Below are 26,101 nucleotides of genomic sequence, written 5' to 3'. Positions count from 1 at the left end.
CCTTAAGACTCTCACAGCGGATAAGGAAAAACTCCCCAAAAAAACCCCCAAAAATTCATGACCAAATGTTCTTGGAGAAGTTCTTTGGCCACAGCATAACCTCTGTCTGGCGTCATGTGCTGGCAGCTGCGCACTAGGTCTTTAGGCTGCCCTCTAGTGAATTGCTCCAGGTAATACAAGCAGTCACTTTGTTGGTTGTTTTAGCTTCAACACACTGTTCAAAGGCTCTGATGAATGTCCTATATTGCATTGGATTTCCATCAAAAACAGGTATTTCTCTGTGTGGCAGAAAATGAGAGTTCTGCGTCTTTACCAACAGTGCTGTTATTTCATTCTGTCTTTGTAACAGACTGTAGAGATCTCCAGATGCTTGAGGATTGTCTTGAACATGTGTTGCTTGCTGACCAGCAGGATTTAAATCTGATTGATGTGAGGCTGCTTGACCAGATTTTTTCCACTTGAAGCTTGCTTGATGATGTGCATTTTTATTCTTGTCCATTTCCATTGATTTTTCCAGTGTTGCATGGGTGTTGGCAGATAATGAGTATCTCTGCTGAGATGTGTCCTTTTGCTGTGGGTTGTATGTTTCAGCATGAGGATTGAGTGTTCCTCTTTTGAAATAGGAACTCATTCCATCCGAATGTGCATTTGAAACACTGCTGTGACATGAGGTGTATAGCACTGCTAATTTTGCTGCAGATGCTGCTAGTTCAGTTTGAATTTCGAGTTGCTCCTTTTTCCTCCTCAGTTGCTCTGCTTGCTCCTCCAAAGCATGTTTTTCTTGTAGTGCTGCAGCACGTGCCATGAGTGCAGCCTTTTCTGCCTCTGCTTGAAGCCGTGCAGATGATGTTGAAGATTTGTTGCTTTCTGAGACATTGGATCCAACCAGAGCACCGAGCCCTGGTTTGTTATTCAGGTTAAAGTGGGAAGAAGCAGCGGGTTTATCAGGCAGCTGAGTGAAGTGGAGCCTGCGGAGGAAACACCGGGACCGTCTGGATGTAATAGTCCGTGGAGGTGCTGCGGTGCTCGGCTGCACAGATAGGAAACCCCTCGGCTGACAGGATGTACCACTCTCTCACTCCGCTCTCTCTCACGCAGGCGCAGAACGTACGTGCCGCTTGGCCGTCGGATGTAGTCCGTGTAGTGTGTTCAAATGCAACTGACACAGGGCGACGCAACAGTTGGCTTTCGTCGCCGCTAGTTCTTTGATGTCGGTTTGATGTGTCCGCACCTTAAAAGTACTCATTACACAGAATCGCCTGTTTCAGAATAATGTGTAATGTGTATATTATATCACAGGATTTTAAGTATTGATGTAAACTTGATGTCGGATTCCACCCAAGATGTCGGTGTGTGGGTCTGGTGTAATATCACAGTTTCTGAAAAGCATTTAAAAATATTCAGCTTGGGGCCAGACCAGAGGAGGTGTCCCATGGTCCTCTGCTGATTTACATTTTGGGCAAATTGGAGAAACAGAGGCATATAGGTAGCGTAATTTAGCACAGGAGTGGTTCAGCCTGTGAAGCACTTTAAATTGAATTAGTTGGTGTCTGGAATTTATGGAGCATCTGTGAATGCCTTGATGTTTCCAGGTTTGATCACTGACCATGGTGCCAAAGTTTCCCAGGCCTCCTTTAAATACTTTGTGGAGACCGAAGGAATGAAAGTGTCAAATGTTTCTTTCTGGGGTCACAGTAGATCAACAATAAGAACACTTCAACCACAGACAGAACTCATTCTGATTGCTGCTGTCTGTTTTGTCTGATTGTCTCCTGACAGACTGGACCGAGAGGAAAACAGGGATCCTCATGAGATCATGCTTGCCGAGTGTCTCTGTGAAGGCTGCATCATCAACCAGCGTGAAGACATGAGCTACAACTCTGTTCTTGTGTTCGCTCCGCTGACGGTCCTGAGAAGAACTCTGTGTCCAAATGACCCAAACAAATACAAGGTGAAAAAGGATTTTATTGAAATCCCTGTGGCCTGCACATGTGTTGTGCCAAAGTACGCTGAATGATCAAAGAAACTATCGTAATCACATTGGTGCTGATTCTTTATTAGCCAAGTTAACCAATAACTAAATATCCCCTCCTGCAGCAGGGAGTTAAATCTATTTCAGTGTGATCTCTGAAGGTGTCACTGGTTATTTTTTTTTTTTGTGGGAAATGTTTTTTCATAATTGACTAATGTTTTCTCATAATTGACTAATTTGATGGTGTTTTGTGTCAGTTTGAGCCAAAGTGAAACCAGAACTGATGTCACGTTAGCAGCCCTCAGTAGCTCTGAAGACGACAGTTTAAGGCCCCGATCAGAGAGTCAGAGTGTTTTGCAGGTTGTAAAACACAAGGTGCACCGCACTGCCTGTACGGTTGAGTCCCGCCCTGATCAGACGGAGCGCTTTCTGCAGCTTGCTGCGTCTTTTTTATGTAATACTACTGATAATAATAATACATTTTATTCATACAGCGCTTTTACAGCTCTCAAAGATGCTTTACATTTAAAACCAAAGAAAAGAAGTATACATATAAGTGCAAAGAGATAAACAGAAGACAAGGACGATATACAACAACAAGGTGCAAAAGCATAGTGCAAAACAAAGAAAAGGAGGGTGCATGAGAAACAGAGAACAAAAAGCTAATGTTAAAGGTTAAAAGTGGATTTGAAAAGGTAGGTTTTGAGGAGTGATTTGAAGGTGGATGGATTTGGACAGTCACGGATGTGTATAGGGAGGGTGTTCCAGAGGGAGGGGGCGGCTATGGAGAAGGCTCTGTCATGTTGGGGTTATGTTCACGGAAGTGGGAATATGTCTTTGCACCAGTGATTTTTTGGGTTACTCGTCCGTCTCATTCTCGTGAACTCGATATCTCAGAATTGGGGAATTTCTTCAAACTTGGCACAAATGTCATTTTGGACTCATCAATGAATTGATCAGATTTTGGTGGTCAAAGGTCAAGGTCACTGTGACCACGTCTGTCCCATTCTTGAGAATGCGATATCTCAAGACCGCCTCGAGGGAATTATTTGAAATTTGACACAAACGTCCACTTTGAGTCAAGGATGCAGAGGTGGGACCAAGTCAACTCCCAAGTCCTCTTCAACAAACACGTTGCCAATATTAAATTTACAAAACTCATGAAGGCTTTTAAAAATGTACTTCTTAAAGCAGGTTTATTAAAAAGTTCCTTAGCTGTTAAGCTAACGTTACATGAGCATTAGCTTGCTGTGTTAATGTTAGCCTCCACTTACTGATCTTTGTGCAACTAGAAATGTCGAATAAAGTTGGGAGTTGTTGCATCTTTGTCTGTAACTTTTGACCTGCATGTTTTACATACCGCAATTCGCCCTGTTAACAAACAAAAAATAAAATAATGAAATGTTACTGTTGTAGTGGCTCCAGGTGGAGCTGGGAGCATGCCTATGTTCCCACAACTCTGTGTTCCCACAGCTCTATGTTGCCACAGCTCTGTGTTCCCACAGCTCTATGTTGCCACATTTCCTTTTTCATAAATTTATATCAGATTTACATACGTGCATGTACCCACGAACATAAATATGTAGCCTACATACATAATGTATGTATTCAGGTACATATGCATGTGCGTGTATGTATGTATGTGTATGTAGGTATGTATATGCATATATGCAGCATGTGATTGTATTACATGTATATACCGTTGCGTATTTGTACTTATCTGGTTTTGTTTGTCTGACTTAAGGAAATGAAAACAAGGGTTCGCTATCTATAAGTTCTGCTTCAGCCGAAACCCTTTTCGATCAGCCTATTTTATTTTTTCCTGTAATGATTGTGATTGTGACGATTTCTGCTGCTGCTGATCGAAATAAAATTACTCATTCATTCATTTATTATAAAGTGCTTCCAAAAAATCTTGTGGGAAGATAGGGCTTAAATTGAAGGGAAATGTAGAAACACAAGACCTAATTTTGAAAATGTCCTAGAAATGTAGTAATATAGGGTTTAATTTTGAGAAAAATCTTAGAAATGTGGGAACATAGGGCCTAATTTTACGAAAAATCTTAGAAATGTGGGAACATAGGGTTTAATTTTGAGTAAAATCTTAGAAATGTGGGAACATAGAGCCTAATTTTAAGAAAAATCTTATAAATGTGGGAACATAGGGCCTAATTTTACGAAAAATCTTATAAATGTGGGAACATAGGGTTTAATTTTGAGTAAAATCTTAGAAATGTGGGAACATAGGGCCTAATTTTAAGAAAAATCTTAGAAATGTGGGAACATAGGGTTTAATTTTGAGTAAAATCTTAGAAATGTGGGAACATAGAGCCTAATTTTAAGAAAAATCTTATAAATGTGGGAACATAGGGCCTAATTTTAAGAAAAATCTTAGAAATGTGGGAACATAGGGTTTAATTTTGAGTAAAATCTTATAAATGTGGGAACATAGAGCCTAATTTTACGAAAAATCTTAGAAATGTGGGAACATAGGGCCTAATTTTACGAAAAATCTTAGAAATGTGGGAACATAGGGTTTAATTTTGAGTAAAATCTTAGAAATGTGGGAACATAGGGCCTAATTTTAAGAAAAATCTTATAAATGTGGGAACATAGGGCCTAATTTTACGAAAAATCTTATAAATGTGGGAACATAGGGCCTAATTTTACGAAAAATCTTAGAAATGTGGGAACATAGGGCCTAATTTTAAGAAATTTTACGTGAGGCCATGAAGATGAGGCCAGACGGCGTTCCGTCTCTGTAGCTTCAGCTCTGATTTCCATCTTTCTGGGCCTATTTTGGGGCTTAGTATCATTTTCAGCTTCTTAAAATATGAAAGAGATAGTGACAGTGATAGTGAAATACTGGCTACAGCTGTGTGACGAAACAAACACCAAAATAATCTGAGCGTCAAATGGAATGTATTCATAATAAATAAGCCACAATAACCTAAATAACCAGCGTCGATTAATCAGTCAGTGATAATGTGTGTGTGTGTGTGTGTGTGTGTGTGTGTGAGATATACAGGCAGCAGCAACAGCAACTCTCCTGTTGACACCGACACACGTGTCAGCAGCCGTAGGGATTTAGGGCTGTTGGCAGAGAACGCAGCAGCAAGCGAACACGCCGTCTTCTGACAGGTTTAAACCAACTTGGCCAGCAGACTTTGCTACAAGTTGATAGGTAGTAGAAAATGGCGGCTGCTGGTGATTTGACCAGCGAAGTGTCAGGTGACACCATCAGTCGGCTAGAGTCGAGCTCAGACCGGCCGGTTCATACCGCTGCACCCTTTCTGTATAAACGGTTTTATCTCAAAGCAAATCTCTGGTCTAAATTAAGCTTTAGACATCTGAACCTCTTTTTTGTAACATGTCAAAAGCAAAAGCTAAACATGTCAAATATCGTCTGAAAAGTAACCAGTTAGAATAACGTCAGATAAACAGAGTGCAGTAAACAGTAGAGATGTAGTGGAGTTGAAGTATAACGTAGCATAAAATGGAAATACTCAAGTATAGTTCAAGTACCTCAAAATCGTACTGAAGTCAGGCGTCAGAGCCGCCGTCAGAGATGGTCAAAGGGTACAGATGACCCCGGCCCAGGGCCGACGGGATCTATGGCTGACCTTTAAATGAGATCAAATGCAACAATTTACCTACTGACGTATATCACTGACAATACAAGTTCTATGTATTTACATGATAAATAAATGTATTTGAACACTTTTCAACGTGCCATCTGATGCCCATGCCCCGGTTCTTATTAATGCCTCTGCACACTGGGGGTCCGTAAACAGTCTTGAAATTGCATCCAGTAAGTTTCGACACAAACTTCCAATAAATACAGCCATATAAATTTTAATCCAAGCCCAGTCAAAAACTGCTCACTGGCATGAATTTAAATACCGTGGCCTACTTCAGCTGGTGACATAAGCCATCTAGTGGTGTGGTGGGATAATACCTTTAACACAAATCAAACATATGGATCCAAAAAGACAGAGGTACAAGTAGATACAAAATACACGTGTAGATAGGATTAATTGAAATATATTCACAGGAAGTATAAAAACGTGCAGGGTGGGTGTGGATGAGGGGCCCACTTTTGAAAATGTTGTCTCCCTGCCCATGTTTCCTAACAGCTGGCCTGACTGAAGTCCAGTACTTGAGTAGTTGTACCTGGTTAAACGACCGCCGACCAGCTCCTCTGAAGCTCACCTACTGACAGATTATATCTCATTTGCTTTACCAGCAACAGTTCCAAAAACCTCAACCCAAACCAGGCTAGCTGTTTCCACCTGTTTCCAGTCTTTATGCTAAGCTATGCTAACTGTCTCCTGTCTGTAGCTTCATGTCTAACTGACAAACCTGAAAGTGTTGTCGATCTTCTCGCCTCAGCAGGACAGTGTGTTTCTCAAAATGTCAAACTATTCCTTGAAAGCAGGACAGTATTAGACACGTGCACGTTAAGTTACACGCGTGTTACTTTAGTCTCTAAAACACACTTTGATTAATTTACATTTAAAAACTGTAAAACATCAAACTCCTCTGAGTTTCGGAGCTTTGTGGAGTCCTGTGTTTATGAAATGAGCCTCATCAGGCTAAATGTGAGAACTTTAATTATATTTTTTTAAATATATTTTTTATTCATGCAGTATTTTCAAATTGTGATGCAGATGTAATGCAGTGGTAATGCAGATGTAATCACTGTGAGGAGGCCAGTGAACTAATTTGTTTTGAAACTGTGAATGTCGGCCTCTGTTGGATAAAATGTGTAACTGCAAGTTACACTTCAGATTTATTATTGGCTGTTTCTGCACTGTGGGACACTTTATGAAGTATTTGTAAACCTTGATCCTGAAAGAGGAGTAAATGTGACAATTAAATATTGAGAAATGGTCCTTCACTGGTCCAGTGTTGAAGTTAGAGTTGTCATTCTGTCTTGTGTAAAAAGCACACACACCTGAACTGCTGCTGATCTCATCTGAAATAATAATTCAACTCTGTTCATGTTCTTTTTCACTTGCGCTTTTTAAAAAAATATTATTTACTAAAACAAAAATAAAAGGTTTCATTGAGCCATTTTGTCTGTTATTGTCTTTGATTATCTGCCACGTAAAAATACAAAATAAATTGTATAACTAGTCCATAGCCATTGGTAGCTTTGTCCCCTTCTACCTATGCCAGTCCTCAATGCCTATGTGCAGTTTCACATAGATTGACCACGTCAGTGAGTAGAAAAACGTGGGACAGACAGAATGACTGACTGACAGAATGACACACTGACAGTTTCCGTGATTATGTACAGCATACCATACCATGACTTAGTCATACCAAACATTAGAAACAACACCAACATTGGTCCACAGGGGGAGCCACAGCGATCGGTCGCATTTTAGCCATTTTGAAGCATTTTTCTGTTGTTATAGCGCCACCCAGTTGCCAATTAGAGTTAAATTTCTCCAGTCACCTTGAGGCGTCCTGTTCTACATATCTACCAAGTTTAGTAAAAATCCATATGGCGGTTAGGCCTAGATAAGAAATGAGCTCTCTAGCGCCCCCATTTTGTTTGATGGGCTCAATAATGGAGGGGTCCCCTCAGATTATGTGTGGTCATATGCCTACAAAGTTGCGTGGTGATGGGTGAAACCCTTGAGATGTTCTACACCTTTATGTGATGAGCCACGCCCTCCGCAATATTCATTGCCTTATAGAAGCTCAGTTTTAGTAAGTTTTCCAACTTTTGCCAAGAGGGAACTTTAGATATTGCTCCCTAGATTATGTTCACCCAGTTTCATGCAGATCGCTCAAACTTCCTAGGAAGAGATCCATTTGAAGTGTTTTTCAAAAAATTCAAAATGGTGGAAAATCTATATAAGCGGAAGTTATGGGTTCTTGAGGCAAATGTGTTCCTCATGAGGAGAGGCATCTCTGTGCAAAGTTTCATGTCTCTACCACATACGGGGCATGAGATATGCCCATTCAAAGTTTGACATTTCAATGGGTTGCTATAGCGCCCCCCTTTGGCCAGTTGATGTAATATTGCTTCATTGCCATCCTCCCATGACCCTCTACCACTGTGCCAAATTTCACATGGACTGACCAAGTCAGTGAGGAGAGAAATGTGGAACAGACACACAGAGTTTTCCTCATTATATAGATTTTAGTAGTCACATGAAGACATTTATCATGAATGGATTTTGAATGTGATTTTTGATTTTGGTCTCACTTTTAAATTTGGAGCTACATCTCCTATAATTTGGGGGATTTGGGGAATGGAAACAGGAAGTGTTGCTGTCATCTGGTTTATTTTAGCCTATATTTGTTTACATTTTGTCAAACTGGCGCCATTTAAAGCATGCCGAATTTACTATGAGCACCTCGTGCTTGTAACTGACCCACAGATTTACTGAGAACCATCACTGGATTTCTTTGATATTGAAGAAAACTTAAAAGTGTGATTATTCTCAGGCAGGTTCTGAAGTTATGATGCGTCTTTTCCCTGTGATGTCTAGGCAGATTTATGGGTCCAGTTATTATCGGGTAACCTGTCATTCGTTTGGTTCTTCTTCGAGTCATTTTGTCTGTTGTGTTTATATCTTCTCTCCTCCACCTGAATTACAGCCCAACAACATCTTTCATTATCTGTCATGTAAAAACACAACAGAAACTGTAGTTATAACCTCTCAGAGTCTTTCAATAAAACGTGACATTTAAAGCTTCTGAGGGCAGAGCAGGGACAACTTGTCCAGTTGGTCTCGTTCCTTTGAGTGACACGTGCTCACCTCACACAGGTAAAACATTTTAAGTCCATACTTAATCTCAGGTAAGTTTCCATCCAACAGTTCAGCTTTAACACGCTACAAACTCCTCATGCTGCTTTGCTTCACCCCGTCTCACACCTGCTGCTCATCACCTGCACCTTCCCTACATCACCTGTGCTTTGCTGTTATAGTGCGCCACCCCGTGGACAAATAACAGAACTGCATCTGTATATGAAGTCGACATTATTTAAACATGAATTTAAGCAAATACAAAGTATGTTATGTGGCTTTTTTTGTAGAAATAACCAGGACCAATCTAAAACAAAATATTAAAAAAATATACAAATTATAATGATGTTGAATATATAGAAATATTATAAAGAATATGAGAGGCAAAACATCTTCAAGAAACGCAAGCAAGTCCAGTTGCCTACGATATAGCACTTATGAGTTTCAAGAATATACAATTAAAAATAAATACAATTATTATAAAGAAATTATTAGATATATGCTTACCCTACATAAACTATACATGAGGTATAAAAAACAGTTCAGTTAAAGAAATAATTCTTTATTTTCTTTGGTATTTTTTTCTAGTTCATATATGCGTTGATGACTTCTGGGTGATATGTGTGTTGGTGTTATTATTATTATGTGACAAAAACTTTATGCAGTAGCTAGTCTGGGTGCATATCTAGTAACCAGCATGCCTTAGGGCCCGTCATAATAACGTGCACTGGGGCCTGTTGTAACCACTTTACACCACTGCATCCGAGTGAGGTTGAGGGGTCTTGATGAGTTTGAAGGTCCAAAGTTTCTAAATAATTTTACTGAGTGAAATATTTTCTTTATAGAAACATAGCAGAGAACCATAACAAAGTCATCAATAACACACATGGTAGTCCTCATAATTTTTGTTGGTTTTCTAAGTAATCTAGCACTAGATGCCCCAAATTACCCGACTTTACCTGAGTAGAAACATGAAGCAGAAAATAGAAGCGCCCCAAAATTTAACTTAAAATCAGTATTTGGATTAATGTACTTTCCATCATTTGCTTGTAACAACCTAATGAAAATAAACTGAACACACCTTTTCATATAAATAAACAGTTTTCCCACAATATAATTGTCTTTTTATTCACATTATCCAGTTGCAGTGTACAAAATGTCCACTTGGTGTCTCTGCATGACAACAGGAAGTTAAAAAAGTAAAATAGATTTTTAAAAACCTGTCCCTCTGTGAGACAGTCTGTCAGCAGGAAGCTGCACATTCACGTCACAGATCTGAGGTTTTCTGTGACATCTGTCATCAGAGTTATGACCTGAAGTCAGGGAAGCTTACATTCATTCATTACATTCACATAATAAACTGGTTTCTTTGTTGTTGCAGTGATCACAGCTGAAGTCACAGATTACAGGAGGAGACAGTACAGTGTACATCTCATATTATACAGCAGTTTAAAGCATGTAAACACAGTGAGGTGGACGGTGCGTTAGGTGGAAAAGTTGTTTGTCTTTATCTTATTAATGAAAAGAGATAATTTACTGTAGTGCCTTCAGTGTCATAAAGTGCTTTAAATGTTTTTATCCATCCTTTTATGTCTAAAGACTGAAGTGAGGTGTGAAGACGAGTCATAAAAGTATCATAAACACAAACTTCATTTGAAATGATGACAGCAAATTCATAGAAAATCACACAGTTAGCATCTGAGGATAAAATCAGTTCATTTCTGACAATCTGTGGAAGTTTTTCACAGCACATTTTTCTGCCATGACGGACGGAACAAGAGCACGTCTACATGACGAATACAAAAAAATATACAGGTCACAGGGTGAAAGGGTGAAAGACACATTTAACTCGTGCATGAGCCGTGATGATCTAATCCATCAATTCAACCACTTAGAAAGGATAAAGTCACTGTCAGTTTATGTTAACATCCGTCCATGACCACGTTTATTCATTGTATGTGTCACTAAATCAGCTTGAGACCAGCGTGATTTCAGACTCATGCGTTGGATCAAGCAGAACAGAACCAGCTCTCATAGAAACATGAAGCTGGTCAACAGTCAACAGAAACAATCTGATGTTAACAATCACATTTCTGTTTTTCTTTCAGACTTCGTCAAACTGTTGACACAAGCTTCAACATGTCTGTCCATTCTGCCCTGATTCCTCAACTTCCCCCCTCAGGTATGTTTTTTTCACTCTCCACCTCCCGAACCAGTTTGTCCAGTAAACTCCCACCAGACAGATTTTACCAGCAAACGTCAGAGTGACTAAGGGTCACTGGATGATTCCTTACAGCACTGCCCATCACTGTCAGTCAGTATTTAAATATGTGTTTTGTAACCTCATCATAAAGTTTCACATTACAAATAAACAAAAGTAATAAATTAATTATCAGTGGACATTGTAAATAACTCCTGGCAGGACAACAGTCATGTGCATTTTATTTTGAGTGTTTATCAGTGACCAAAACTATCTGCACAAACGTTCAGTCAAAAGATTTGATTTCCCTTAAAACTAGTCTTTAATGAATCAGACTAGTAACATGAAATGTTTGACACTAGAATAAATAACAGCCCAGCCGCATGAAGAAAATGTTGGCATTGTACAATTCTGCAAACCACATTATGTTTGCACGATTCATATGAATCATATAAATGTTTCTAAAGTGACGTAGTGTGTATATGGGGTGCCGTTTGTAAAGTGTCTCACGCTGAAAATAACATCAACATTTTGCCACATTTAGCTTCAAACAATGTTTAAAAAAGTGTTGTGAATTTTTTAACGTCACCTTTTACCACATTTACAGCAATATTTGTTAACTTAGAAATATATTAAATAGTTAAATCTAAATATTAAATGTGGCACCTAAATGTTAAATGCTAAATCTAAATATTAAATATAAATATAAATATAAATGCTAAATCTAAATCTAAATGTTAAATGTTAAATCTAAATGTTCTGGGTGAAACTAAATATTTAGCTAATATGCAAATTCACACTGCTGGTCACTGGAAGTACCAAAATAAAAGCTTGAGATGGTCAGACTGTGTTTATAGAATCAAATAACGAATTAAAACCAACTTATCGGGGAAAATGGACACTTGAACATACATAAGTGTGATAATAACTACCTAAAATAACAAGAAACATGTTTGGAGAAATTTTATTTGATGTGTACTTTGAGTTGTTATTGTCCCTTCGGAGGGATTAACAACCTAAGCCAAGCTAACAACTGTTAGCTCTTAGCACTGTTAGCAGAGTCTGTAATGACTCGTTAACTCTTAAACGGTCTGTGAAAAAAATATTTTTTCCAGCAGATATCTTAGTTACAACATGATTGAGCTATCAAAGCAGTTTTGTGTTGCTATGTGTGGTATTTATTCAGTTTTGGGAAATCACAATGTCTAGAAAGCACCAGTGGCTGCAGCAGCAGCAAAGCTAACATCAGGACGTCATCTGTTAAAAGCCTCCCGTTGTCGGATACGACATGAAACTACTCCAGTTAGCTCAATCATGTTGTAACTAAGACATCCACTGGAAAAAAAATATTTTCTTCACGGACCATTTAGAGTTAATGAGTCATTACAGACACAGCTAACGGGGCTAACAGCTAACGGTTAGCCCCGCTAATCTACGATAACCATGTTATTAATTTCAGACCGTGATAGTAATGTTTGTTCAGTCATAGTGTTTATAGACTTCACAAACACCAGATTAGTCTAAACGGTGATACAGTGACGTGAAAAATGTGAGATATGCATATATATATATATGTAGCTAAAGTCTGCTGGTTTTCTACCCGAAGTATTTGTAAACAACAAGGTGATTCCCTCCGAAGGGACACTAACAACTCAAAGTACACATCAAATAAAATTTCTCCAAACACGTTTCTTGTTATTTTAGGTAGTTATTATCACGCTAATGTATGTTCAAGTGTCCATTTTCCCCGATAAGTTGGTTTTAATTCGTTATTTGATTCTATAAACACAGTCTGACCATCTCGAGCTTTTATTTTGGTACTTCCGGTGACCGGCAGTGTGAATTTGCATATTAGCTAAATATTTAGTTTCACCCAGAACATTTAGATTTAACATTTAACATTTAGATTTATATTTAGCATTTAGATTTAACATTTAACATTTAGATTTAGATTTAGCATTTAGATTTAACATTTAGATTTAGATTTAACATTTAACATTTAACATTTAGATTTAGATTTAGCATTTAGATTTAACATTTAACATTTAGATTTAGCATTTAACATTTAACATTTAGATTTAGCATTTAGATTTAACATTTAGATTTAGATTTAACATTTAACATTTAGATTTAGATTTAGCATTTAGATTTAACATTTAACATTTAGATTTAACATTTAACATTTAGATTTAACATTTAGATTTAGATTTAGATTTAACATTTAACATTTAGATTTAGATTTAGCATTTAGATTTAACATTTAACATTTAGATTTAACATTTAGATTTAGATTTAACATTTAGCATTTAGATTTATATTTAATATTTAGATTTAACATGTAGATTTAGATTTAGCATTTAACATTTAGGTGCCACATTTAATATTTAGATTTAACTATTTAATATATTTCTAAGTTAACAAATATTGCTGTAAATGTGGTAAAAGGTGACGTTAAAAAATTCACAACACTTTTTTAAACATTGTTTGAAGCTAAATGTGGCAAAATGTTGATGTGATTTTCAGCGTGAGACACTTTACAAACGGCACCCTGTAGTGTGTGAGCTGACTCTGTCATCAGGAGGTGGAGGAGATGGTGAACGGCGAGAGACGCCTGCCAAGCTGCAGGTCACTGTTCAACACCAACAAACAGCAAAACCAGTTGTTTCTCAGCGAGTCATTGCTGCATTTTCAGCAGCTTTTTCAGCTTTTTTTGTCCATCCTCCTCAGTAGTGCCATGAGAAGAGGGTGATTTTCATTGAGACGCTGCTACTTTTCCAGCAGGTATCATACCTTAAGTTCCAGATCACTTTTTGAGAACAACAAACAACAAAATTGACTATGTTTAGTGACTGATTGCTGTTTTGAGAGTGGGGATAGTTGCATGAAAATTGGTTGTTCTTTATGGAGACATTGTTGCATTTCAAGAGGGGATCGTGCTTAAAGCTGCAGATGTCTGCCGACCATGATTCAAGACCAACAAACAGCAAAAAGAGGTGGTTTTTTAGTGATTCATTGCTGTTTTTCCAGGTGGGGTGGTTGCACAAAAAGTAGCTATTTTTTATGGAAACATTGCTGCATTTTAAGCGGGTTGTGCCCGCCACTGGTCGAGACCAACAAACAGCAATACTGGTTGTTTTGTAGCGACGTGCTGCTGTGTCTCCAGCAGTGATAGTGGCATGTTTTTTACCAAGACATGTCTGTGTTTCCAGCGGGCATTGTGCCCCAAAACGTAATCTGTTCCTAACCATAACCGAGTGCTTTTCTTGCCTAAACTTGACCACACGTAAACCACAGCGTTGTTGAAACATAAAGTAATAATCTACAAATATATCTGTGGTTTGCAGAAACAATACCAGTTTTTTTTCTGGTGACTGGGTCAATGAAATGTGACAGTACAGCATGTATCAGCACGGCCACGAGACACACAAACAACAAAGTTGTTCTTTAAAGTTCAGGTGTTGTTGGAGGTTTGACCTCGTCAGTCTTCTTCATGCATCCTCAGAAGGAGGTGAAATTAAACTCTGTAGCAGCTGCAGCCCAAATTATCACCCAGGCTTCCTTAAAGTGGAAAGCATTGGAATGTTTGAATACTAAACTGAAATAAAGCACTTTTCAGATAAATCCAGGACAAAATGTTTTTTCCGGTGCAGAGTCGCCCCTGAATGTTGTGACGGGTCTCAACACGTCTCATGTGGGAGAAAGAGGGATGTTTTCTGTCGCTACAGCTGAAGAGCAGCTGTAAGGTTAAACAGAGCTGCTGGGATAATTGGCACAGTGTCGCTGTGGCTCTTGTTACAGTGTTTGTTAAAGGCTGTAACATATTTGTGGTGACAGCTACACGCCTGACACACCTGAGGTTTTAATTTCTTTATTATAGCAAAGTGCTGCGTCCGCCCAGTTATTATTAACTGTGATTACTTCACCACTTCTTTGTATCTCATTATATAAACAGCTGTACTAATAATTAATCATCCAAAGCGTTTCTCTTGAAGACCTGCCCTCAGCTAACAGCTGTCTGTTTCCTTCATGTAGTTAAATGTAAGTTCACCAGCTCAGCAGATGAGGACGGACTGAGAGTTTCTCAGCCTTTCATGGTTTGCTCTGATTGAATCTGTAGTTGTGCCCAAAATGCCAACTTTCATTTTCTTCTTCGAATTTATGGTTGAGAAACTAAAAGTGCCACATTTTCACTCGCAAATCACGAGACTGGAGGAAATGTTGAAAAAAGGAGAATTACAGTTAAACATACAGTCTGTGCATGTTTTACCCCTACAGCTCCATATTTTCAGTATTTTTTTTAAAATACTGGATTTAAAAATCTCAGCCACTGTATTTCACACTCAGATTCTTAGCTGCACTCGGTTGTAATAAATTGCACTTGATGACTAGAATCAGTTTTGACCTACAGTGCAGCGAGGTGACCTCAGTGTAACAGAAAACCCTGTCGTTAAGTGTTTAACACTTTGAAACCTGAGAGCAGAACAAATTTGTGAATCCTAGGATAGTGAAGGAATAACCTGCCCTCCGACTGATGATTGCCTTCATTTGTCGGAGTGGTTAGGATAAGAATGTAATAAGTCAGTCAGAGGCAGAGTAAGGCCAGTCCTTCGCCACCCAAGGATTCACAAATTCATGAGAGGGAATGTTTTATATGTATAAACACCAATGTAACAGTTACTGTGTATGATCAGCGCGTTGTTAACAAAAATTAGGACATAAACCACATGAAAAATAGAATAAATTTGGAAACAACCTGAGAAAATTCAGTCTTGTTGATCAGTATATTAAAAGGACAGTCCACCCCAAATCAGAAACACATATTTCTCCTCTTACCTCTGGTGCTATTCATCACTCTGGATAGATTTGGTGTGAGTTGCTGAGTGTTGGAGATATCGGCCATAGAGATGTCTCCCTTTTCTTCAGTACTAGATGACACTCAGCTTGTGAGCAGTTTCACGGAGGAACTATTTTCTTTCTACTGAACTACACCCACCAACAGTATCACTGCACAGAAGTATCTACTCATGGATGAGAGGCTCGTGCTTGTGACAGGGCCAGACGTTAAGATGTTGTGTTGTCGTGACTGCGACACTTAATGGAAATTCAACCAATCCCCATGGATTCTGAGCAACCTTACAATTTTACCTCAACTTCTCCACAAATTTCATGTCGAGCAGTTTCACGTAGGAACTATTTTCTTTTCTACTAAACCACACTTGTCAACCGCAACACAGAAGGAGGCGTGCATCTACTGCTCGCTCACCTAGCACTGCTGACCTAAGCTAATCAGCCCCTCCAGAATTTGGGGGCTTTTTGGGGGGATTGTTGTTTTCAAAAAACAAAAAAAAAAGTGTTGTGATGTTTTTAGTTGTTTTGTTTTTTTTGATGAAATTGTGGAGGCCAACTACACAAATAGCTGTCATTTTGTGTATAATTCACTGAATTCATAAAAAGTCAAAGGCAACTTGAATAAAATAGTTTTGAGTTTGTCATTTATACACTCATTACTCGTTACCATTACAATCTGCACATTAAATCGAACTTCAGCATGTGCACCAGATGTGCTGCAGCAGCCTCTGTCATGCTGATCTGTCTTGTTTTTTGTTCTCAAGTGTTTCAGTCTACAGCTTTGTTTTGTTGTAGATATGTGTTTTGTGCCATCTAGTCTCATTATACACAAGAGAGGGCAGACACCTCTACAGCCCATATCTCCAACACTCACCAATAAATAGCACCACAGGTGACAAGAATTTTGATTTTGGGCTGGTCTGTCCTTTTAATGGGTCGTACAGATGCTTTTTGTGCCCTCAGATTCATTGTTTTTAATGTAGATGTGCGGAAGGCACTCTCAAACGCCAGTGCAATGCCACGTGGCACACACGGCTTCCCGAGTGCCTGTTTTTCAGGGTGTGACGGCTGCACAAACTGGGCACAACTTTTAGAGTTCTTGCACCACATGACGAGCACCGACCAATCACAGCTGACAGATATCTTTCCTTCTTGAGTAAATATGAGTCTGTGATAAATATGGTGGAGAAGGTGATCATGCTGGTGCAGAGCTGTCAGAGCGTCACATCTGTCCCACAGACAACAGCTCTGCACTCAGGATTTCAGATCAATAGGCTACGATATGGTGCTTGCTGAGGTTGCTTAGTAACCTCAGACGCAACCTGCCATTGTGCTCTTGAAAGTTGGTACAGAAAAGAGTACCCATTGCCTGACCTTGTGTTCTCCAGGCGGTTAAAGACACGGCATGTGTACAGCTCCTAAGTCCTTCTTTAGCTGCCCTATTATTTATAGATCAGCAGTATGGACCCGGCTTTTTAAAGTCCTTCCAGTCAGCCACGCGGTCCCTGTTTCCATTTACAGTTGTGGCTATCAGTCTGGAGTAAGCACAGCGACTGTACATCACAGGAAACACCTGAAAATACCCCCAGTTTGGAGGGTCAGTGGGAGGGATGCCCAGGTGCTGCATACACAACCCCAGATACACGTCTTCAATGTAGAAAGCTTTAATGTGTCTGGACGCCTCCACAAGCTTTTTAGGGAGGTCAAGAGACAAAACGTAGCCCAGACCCAAAGCGTAACGAGGGTACTGTGGCTGAGGGTAAAGCTCCACAGGGAGGAACCACTTAGACTTCGGATCTCTCAGGACCATAGCTCCTCTCGCCACGAGTCCCGTCATGTAGTTTGACTTTGGAGCGTTCAACAACATGTTGACGAGATTGTGCACGTTCAGAAACATGTCTGAATCAATCTTCATGGCGTAAGAGGCGCTGGAGCAGTACGAGTCCAGCCACTCCATCATCACCATGGTCTTGATGGTCAGGTTCTTGTAGCAGTCCAGGAAGTTGCTCTGGAGCAGGTCCTGATGCTCTCTGCTCTCCTGCAGCAGCTGCTCGTGGAGCTGCGGCGTTCCCTCACCGCTGTGCAGCCCCAGCATGAAGAACAGCTGCACCATTTTGCCCAGTACCAGACTTTCACTTCCCCAGGTGCTGCGGATGATGTCGCGATGAGCCCTGTTGCTGGGCGCCAGAGGAACCATCAGAACCAGGAAAGGCTTCTGCTGCTCGCATTTCTTGGGCTCGTTTATAATGAAGTGGTACTCATACGGGTATTCCACGACGTACGGGCCCGGAGATACATAAGGAACCGGTGTTGGTGGCTTGGTCTCATTTGGTGTCATCAGCTGAGTCACCACAGAAGCTTTTGTAGGCTGTGGAGTCATGGTCGATGTGTTGGGCTGTGGAGTCGTGGTCGTTGTGCTCGGCTGTGGAGTCGTGGTCGTTGTGCTCAGCTGTGGAGTCGTTGTCATCACATCTGTCACCTGAGACAATGACATATTCCCAGTTTGAGGGAATGCACTCGAGCTGGTCTCAGTTGGTCCAGATCCACCTGTTATGTCGCTGGAACCAGTCGTGTTGGCAGAGAGGACGTGTTGTTGCTGACTTTTGAATGGATTCCACCAGTGGCTGGGGTTCCAGTCCGGCTCCATCTCCTCTCTGTTTGTGTAGAGAAACAAAACTGCAGCCAGCACCAGGATGAAGATGAAAATGTGACGCCACGACCGACTACACATCCTCCTGCTGTCCGCCAGTTTCCATCCATCCACCATCCCCTGACTGAGAGCAGAGACGAGACAGTGAGACAGACACTACTGACATGTAGTACATTTACTCAAGTACTTGTACTTTACTTGAGTATTTCCATTGTGTGCTACTTTAAAACTTCTAATCCGCCACATCTGAGAGGGAAAAACTTTTTACTGTGCATTTAATTGACAGCTTTAGTTCCATTAAAGATTCAGTAAATTAATACAAAATATAAATAAACAAATTATGGATGATGTATTTTATTGATTAAACTACCCAGCAGTATATAAAGTAACTGAAATCAGCTCCACATTCACACATTAATGCATCAATAATTATAATACAAAAAAATATTATTTTGAAATGGGTTATTCTGCATAATGAGTGATTTTACTTTCTAAATACTTTTGTATTTCTACACTGTAGTATTTTTACTGTTATTTAAGTAAGAACTCTGATTCTAAAAAGTTGGGACGCTGAGTAAAACATAAATAAAAACAGAATGCAATGATTCATAAATTATTTTTTGACCTATATTTGGTTGAATACAGGAGAAAGACGGGATATTTAATGTTCCAACTGATAAACTCAGTCCATAGGTCTGTACGTCTCATTCTAGTGATATCTCAAGAACACCTTTAGGAAATGTTTTCACATTTGGCACAAATGTTCACAACGTTGATTAGATTTTGGTGGTCAAAGGTCAAGGTCAGTGTGAACTGGTCCATCTCATTCTTGTGAACGTGATGTCTCAAGAACACCTTGAGGGAATGTCGTCAAGTTTGGCACAAATGTCCCCTTGGACTAAAGAATGAATTGATTGGATGTTGGTGGTCAAAGGTCAGCGTGACCTGGTCTTTCATTCTCGTGAATGCAATGTCCCAAGAATACCTGGATGGGATTTCTTCAAATATGGCAAAAATTTCTCCTTGGACTAAAGAATTAACTAATTAGAATTTGGTAGTCAAAGGTTGAGAAAACTTCTTCAAATTTGGCGCAAGCGTCTTCTCGGACTATAGAATGAATTGATTAGATTTTGGTAGTCAAAGGTTAAGGTCAGTGTGACCTTATAAAACATGTTTTTGGCCACAACTGAAAAATTCATACACTAATTCTGACAAAACTTGACGTAAATGTCTAACAGGTGAAATAATAAAGGTCAAAGGTCAGCTTGACTGTGACATCATCATGTTTTAACGTCATATCTCAGGAACAGAAGGGGAGACATTTGGTCAGATACTGAATTGGTGACTCTAATCCTGAAACTGTGCTGACTGTATAGATCTTCTGTGCTGCTGAGGAAACGATGTATATAAGGTATCTGTGTTTACACAGACAAGTAAGACAACTGTAAGTGCAGCCTGACAGGTTCCCATCTGAGGCAGTAAATCTAGTTTGTAAGTATACGCTCATTCTGAATTTGACGCCTGCAACAGGTTCCAATAAAGTTGTTCCAGATGCCTGTTTCCCCACTCTGTGACATCACCTTTTCTTTAAACAACCCTCAGTCAGTGTTTGTGAGCTGAGGACGCTAACTGTTGAGGTTTCCCTTGCATGATATCTGACTTCAGTGTCTCAACAGTCCGCGGTCTCTGTTATCATATTTTGTGCTTTATGATAATGTTCACACATGTTCAGTGGGAGACAGGTGTGGGACCATGATGCCACGGGCACTAACACACCTCCATACTGTCACAGATACTTTGAACTTTGAGCTGGTAACAATCTGGATGGTCCCGAAGGACACGACGTCCACGATGGACTGATATGACCACAGCACACTTTTCCACCTTGTGTGCGTCCGTCTCCACCTCACATAGTGACCGTCTTTGCTTGACACTATCACCTGTTACCAGTTTACCTGTTCCAGGTGTTTTTGAGCATTCAACAACTTGCACAGTCTTTCTGCTGTTCCAACTTTTTAGGGACATGCAGGCTCCAAATTCAGATTAAGTGTATATTTATAAAAAAAAAAAACAATAAGGTTTATCAGTTTGAACATTACATATCTTGTCTTTGTAACGTACTCGGTTAAATAAAGGTCCAAAAGGTTTTTACAAATCATTGCATTATGTTTTTATTTACGTTTGCACAGCATTACAACTTTTTGGAATTTGAGTTGTAAAGTACTTCTTCCAACACTGCAGTACTTCTGCTTTTACTTAATTAAAAGGTCAGAGTACTTCTTTCAGTGCTACAGTATTTCTATTTTACAGAAGCAAAAGTTCCAGGTACTTCCTCCAACATTGCAGTACTGTTACTTTCACTCAATCAAAATATGTGGCGACTTCTTCCACCCCTGCAGTATTTATAAAGATAACTAATATCTGTTTTTAGTGTTTCTACAGTCAAATTTACAGTATTTAAGTATTTGAATAAAAGCTATAAAATGTTTCTCAGGCTGAAACACAGGACCTGATTTAAGAGTAACAGATGAAATGTTGTTGCTTTTACACATTTTTTAGTTCTTTCCCTCATGATTAACAGCCCTACTTCCTCTTCAAACACAAACAGAAAAAATTAAAACTGAACACGCTGACATACCTTTGTCCCCCCTGAGCAAAGACACTCTCCAGCATGTTGACGCCGTCCCGTCCCGAGATGTGGGTTGTCGTCCTTTAAGATGTGCAGCAGAAGAAAACGTCACACTGAAAAATTCATGACAGGACTTTGAGGCGTTCAGTTGCAGTTGAAGTGTGACTACCTGTTATCTGTTACCACAAACTGGAATAGCAAACAGCTTTAACATACTCCCAGACGTTAATCCAGCCACATCCAGCCATATCTGTAACTGACTGAGCTCCTCTTGTGCTGCTCCAGTTGTCGAGCAAGCTGCTGGCTGCTCAGGTAACCATGGCACTGTGTTTTTACCTGCGGGGGAGACACACCTTTGTTTGCTCCACCCCTCGGTTTCCCCTCAAAGCCAGTGTAAAGCTGGATAATCCTCCAGAGGCTCTGGGAACAGCTGTGTGTGTGTGTGTGTGTGTGTGTGTGTGTGTGTGTGTGTGTGTGTGTGTGTGTGTGTGTGTGATAAATGTACTACAGACTTTGGCAGCATTACTTTTATTTATTAACAAAACTTGGTGGTAAAGTTGTTTCTATTATTTCATAATAGGTGGTGAGGAAGTTTTTACATCCTTTACTTAAAGGGACAGTACTGTGTATGATCAGCAGGTTGTTAGCAAAGATCAGGAAGTAAACCACATAAAAAAAATAGAATAAATTAGGTAACAAGCTGAGAAAATTCAGTCCTGTTTATCCACATATTAAAGGGACAGTCCACCCGAAATCACAAATACATATTCTCCCTCTGACCTGTGGTGCTATTTATCAGTCTGGATACTTTTGGTGTGAGTTGCAGAGTGTTGGAGATATCGGCCGTAGAGACGTCTGCCTTCTCTCCACTATAATGGAACTAGATGACACTCAGCTTGTGGAGCTCAAAGCGCCAAAAAGTACATTTTAAAATCTCAACATCAATGTCTCTTTCCAGAAATCATGAGCCGGTTACTCAAGATAATCCACAGGCCTTGTTGTGAGCAGTTTCATGTAGGAACTATTTTCTGTCTACCGAACTACACCTGTCAGTAGGGATGGGTCCTGAAACCTGGTATGAAATGGGCCCCGGGGCCGAATTAATAAAGACTGTGGTATTGATTAGCTCTGACCTTAACGGTTCTGCTCTCAGTACTGGAGAAATTCAGATGATATATTTCTTGTTACATAAATGTTATCTGTACAGTTTTTATCTCACTGACTCTAATTTGCAGTAAAACAAAGACATTTGTCACTGATGCATTTTTGCGATTATGCCTCACAGCCTGCTGCATGTGCCCGGGTCCAGAGATGGGCAAAAATACATCAAAATGTATTTTGATACAAAATACAAAATACCCCTCAAATAAATGTATCAAAATAAAATACATGTATTTTGTATTTTCAAATACAGAAAATACTTCTTTTTCTTTTTAGCAGCGACTCGCAGCTCTGTAGGTCACTCTGTCGGTTGGTCGGTCGGTCCACAGAGCTTTTCATGAATAACTCAAAAAGTCCTTGACCAAAAATGCTCAAAATGTACATGCTGCAATTAGAGACCACAAGTAACTATGCCACAAAGAACAACAATGATTCATCCATTAATGGCGTGATAGTAGCAAATTTGCGCTTGTTTTCTCACAATTTGGTGAAGCAGAGTATTCAGGTTTGGGCTGTAGGATACACACAAAGCTCTGGTGAACCCCACAAAAAGGCAGAACAGTCACAGAACTAAGTGTAACTAAGCAAAGCCATTAAAAGACAACAACTTGATTATGTACATATATATATTTATTAACCAGACTTAGCAGCCCATACTTTTTTTTTTGTATCAACAAATAAAATATTCACAGACACTGTGATAATAACATATGAATAGCATTAGGCCTATGTGTACTATAAAAGTCATACAAATAAAAACATCAAGCTCTGCACAGAAAAATGAATAAAAAAATAAATGGTTGATGAATACAAAAGTGAACACGTAGGCTAACGTAACAGCAAGTGAGTAGCCTATACATTTCTCTCTTTCGCTGGCCGGTGGGATGGTAGTGGGGTTAGGGTTAGGCTAACTTGGAGCCTGTGTTCAACCTTTTTCAAATGAAAAAGAGAAAAAAAGTCAGGGACATGTAGGCTACACTAAAATATTATTTATTGATTCAGATTTAGATTCAGGCAACTTTATTGATCCCACGTGAGGCAGTTCATTTGTAGCAGACTCATCCCAAGCATCAACCACAACAACATACAGTTTCCTATGTTATGCACAGTCCAGTAAAGCAGGCCACGAGGTCACTGAAGGGCCCAAGTTTAAAAAACATATAGATAAAAATATTTTTAAAAAATAAATAAATAAATAAATAAAAAAAGTAAAAAAAAATATTGTTACATCCAATATTATAAGAATGTGTAGCCTATTATTTTTGTTTTTTTTTATTTGAGGAGAAAGTATTTTGAGTATTTCAAATACAAGATTACTCCACTCAAAAGTATTTTGTTACAAATTACATTTGCTTTTTATCGGCCTTATCAAATACAAATTACAAAATACTCAAATGTAATTGAAATATGTATTTTAAATACAAGTAATAGAAAAACTGCCCATCCCTGCCCGGGTCCATGGTGAGTTCAGGGACACCAGAGATAATGAAGGCAGATTACCCCAGTCCGAGCTGCCAAGGTGCGTCAGGTGCCATCAGAGTCTCAAAACATTCCTTCAGAGATGTCTTTGAGATGGCGAAGGTGTCAACCTTGACAACATCCCCGTGAAGGACATCAGGTTTCTTTGAAAAGTCTTTGAAGGGGGCTTGGTGCTTATTCTGGCTCCAAATGGCATCACTGCGTCCATAGCGGCAGTGTGTTACTCAGAAATAACAGATTCTCTCACTCTCAGTCCTTTATCAGATTCCCAGTGATGATGCTTTCATGATGTTTTATAACGTTTTTTTATGACCCCCCTTTTTTTTGTGTTAACAGTTCATGTGTTTGTGATACTCGTTTAGGCTGATTTGTGCAAAGCAAATTCCCCTCAGAGTTTAAATGTTTAATTTGTTCATTCATTCTTTAACTAGAATCAGTCATTCATCAGAGCCGTGTCATGAGCAGCAGCAGAACATGTGAGACCATATCATTTATCACAGATCAGCAGACAGTGTCTCTTCCCTGTATGACTCACTCTGCCTGAAACTCTGGACTCAATAAACGACTGTGATGTGTTTACCTTAAAGCAGGTGTGCTGATAAAATGACATGATGATTAATTGACGATCCATAAAGTGGAAGCAACATTTAAAAATACAGAAACAGATATTGTCTTACTGGGGGAGTTCTTCAAACTAACTTCTCCATCTCCATAACTTCGCCACCAGGTGTGTTATTTAATTAAATTTAAAAAGTAGCTGTTAGCAGTTAGCAGCTAACTCAAAGGAGCCCGGTCTCACCCCGAAGTTGTTGAAATCTGGCACTTAGGCAGTGACTTGTGGCGTCAGAAACCAACAAAAAAGGTGTCAATGTCGGCATTATACACGGCTGGTTGCCGTTATAGTTTAACAACCTCCACCTCCCTGGCACACTGGACCATAAGGCAGCCCTTCCAAAGCAGAGTTATTAATCAGACGACCAACACTTCCCCCTCCACATCTCCCCCCTCCACAGCTCCACAGGGACAAAGTTTAACTCCTGGTGGAGGAGGTGTGTTGTGTATGTAAACCTGTGTGACCTCTCAGAGGAGCTGGTTGAAGTTTTAACTCCACAGGTGGACTCGCTCTCACCAGCGTGTCAGCTGACAGTTTCTTAAAAACTGAACGTTCTGCTGCAGGTTTGGGGAAATCATTGACCAACCTGGAAACAAGGAGCTGCTGAGTGACCACACAGGGAAACACCACTAACATGATTTATAGTTGAAGGGAATATTGTAAGTGGGAGCAGAACATGTGTGCTGGTTTTTATGCAAATAGGTTATGAATGTTGGCATTGACATGGCAGTAAATTCAAATCCAGAGGTGCATCATGAGGTCTTTTACTTAAAGGTGCAATGTGGAGGATTCAGAGGGATATATCAGCTGCAGGAATAGAATATAGTGTTAATAACTATGTTTTTATTAGTTCATTTATTATGTTTTTACTTGTTTAAAACACCGTTTAAGGATTTTTTTATGTCATCACCTAAATGCCAGTGTCTGTTTTTATGGTTCACTTATAACATTAGTTAACATACTTTGAGTCCACTGGCAAAAACAGTGGAAGAGTGAATCTTTTTCCTTTCTGCATTTCATACATAAATCAAGTATAGTTTACTGTATTTATTGAGCTTTTCTGGGGTTATATACGCTCACATCAAGCAGTTAAAATGCAGTAGTTTAAGAAGCGTGTTAACTGTTTGTGACTGTGCTTTAGTACATGCCCTCTCCCAGTCCTCAGTTTTGATGTTTTCATGCAGGTCCTCTCTCCATGCCTCTAAATGTGGGCGGGGCTGTCTTCACTCACTGCTCCTTTTTTGTGCCCCTGAGTTGTTGTTTTTTCCATGTTCAGGATCATCACTCACCTGCCAACCAGCTTCACCTGCACACCACGGACCCGGGACTCCAATTATTCCTGTTCCTTGTGACAATAAGGCTTCTTTCATCCTCCCCATCCTGTGTCCTGCACTTGGGTTTCCCTCGTGTTCGTAACAGTATCGTGAATCTCTGCACATTCCTGCACAAACTACCACTTCTGAAAATTGCACAGCTTTTTATATTCCTTCAGATCCATTGTAAAAATTCACTTGCTGACACTTGCTTTTATTTTTTAATGTCATGCACTCTCATTATGTTGTGCACCAATTTCCCAAAGCACATTCCTTCTTTGTGAAAAAACTTAATCAGCAATAAACTGGATTCTGATCTTAAAAAGGAGGTTTATGTTGTTTATCTCCTTTTTAATTGTTTATTGTAGATTATATATATATATATATATATATATATATATATATGTATGCATGAAGCATGTATAGATATACAAGATATATATATATATATATATATATATATATATAT

At 39.4% G+C, this 26,101-nt stretch overlaps 3 protein-coding genes across 6 annotated transcripts in view; 2 read left to right on the top strand and 1 right to left on the bottom strand.

Annotated features, from left to right (window-relative positions):
- LOC125881210 (interleukin-17C-like) overlaps positions 1-25,955 on the top strand; it is a 30,225-nt gene extending 4,270 nt beyond the window's left edge. The window contains exons 3-5 of one of the 3 annotated variants that reach the window (XR_007448212.1): positions 1,780-1,951; positions 10,848-10,921; positions 25,596-25,955. Coding sequence is in view for 2 of the 3 variants with exons in the window: in XM_049564268.1 (XP_049420225.1) it covers positions 1,780-2,017 (238 nt within the window). In the remaining variant the exon portion in view is untranslated. Of the gene's footprint in view, positions 1-1,779; positions 7,045-10,847; positions 11,473-25,595 lie in introns of those variants that run through there. The other 2 variants (XM_049564280.1, XM_049564268.1) reach the window with 2 other exon arrangements.
- Positions 1-26,101, top strand: part of LOC125880938 (dynein regulatory complex protein 1-like) — a 480,097-nt gene that overhangs the window by 306,970 nt on the left and 147,026 nt on the right. The window lies entirely within an intron of this gene.
- Positions 13,421-25,589, bottom strand: LOC125881040 (beta-1,3-galactosyltransferase 2). Of its 2 annotated transcripts, XM_049563960.1 has the most exons (3): positions 21,283-25,589; positions 21,076-21,179; positions 13,421-18,561 (listed from the first exon to the last, which is right to left on the bottom strand). In XM_049563960.1, exons 2-3 carry the CDS (start codon positions 21,108-21,110, stop codon positions 17,241-17,243), a joined length of 1,356 nt encoding a protein of 451 aa, XP_049419917.1. In that variant the 5' UTR covers positions 21,111-21,179; positions 21,283-25,589; the 3' UTR covers positions 13,421-17,240. The 2 variants fall into 2 exon arrangements, with proteins under 2 accessions (XP_049419917.1, XP_049419908.1); XM_049563951.1 differs by having other exon boundaries at positions 21,076-25,589.

This window comes from Epinephelus fuscoguttatus, linkage group LG2, assembly GCF_011397635.1.
Source record: "Epinephelus fuscoguttatus linkage group LG2, E.fuscoguttatus.final_Chr_v1".
Classification (NCBI taxonomy): domain Eukaryota; kingdom Metazoa; phylum Chordata; class Actinopteri; order Perciformes; family Serranidae; genus Epinephelus; species Epinephelus fuscoguttatus.
Note: the sequence above shows the minus strand (reverse complement) of the source record. Positions and strands in the feature narration are given on the sequence as shown.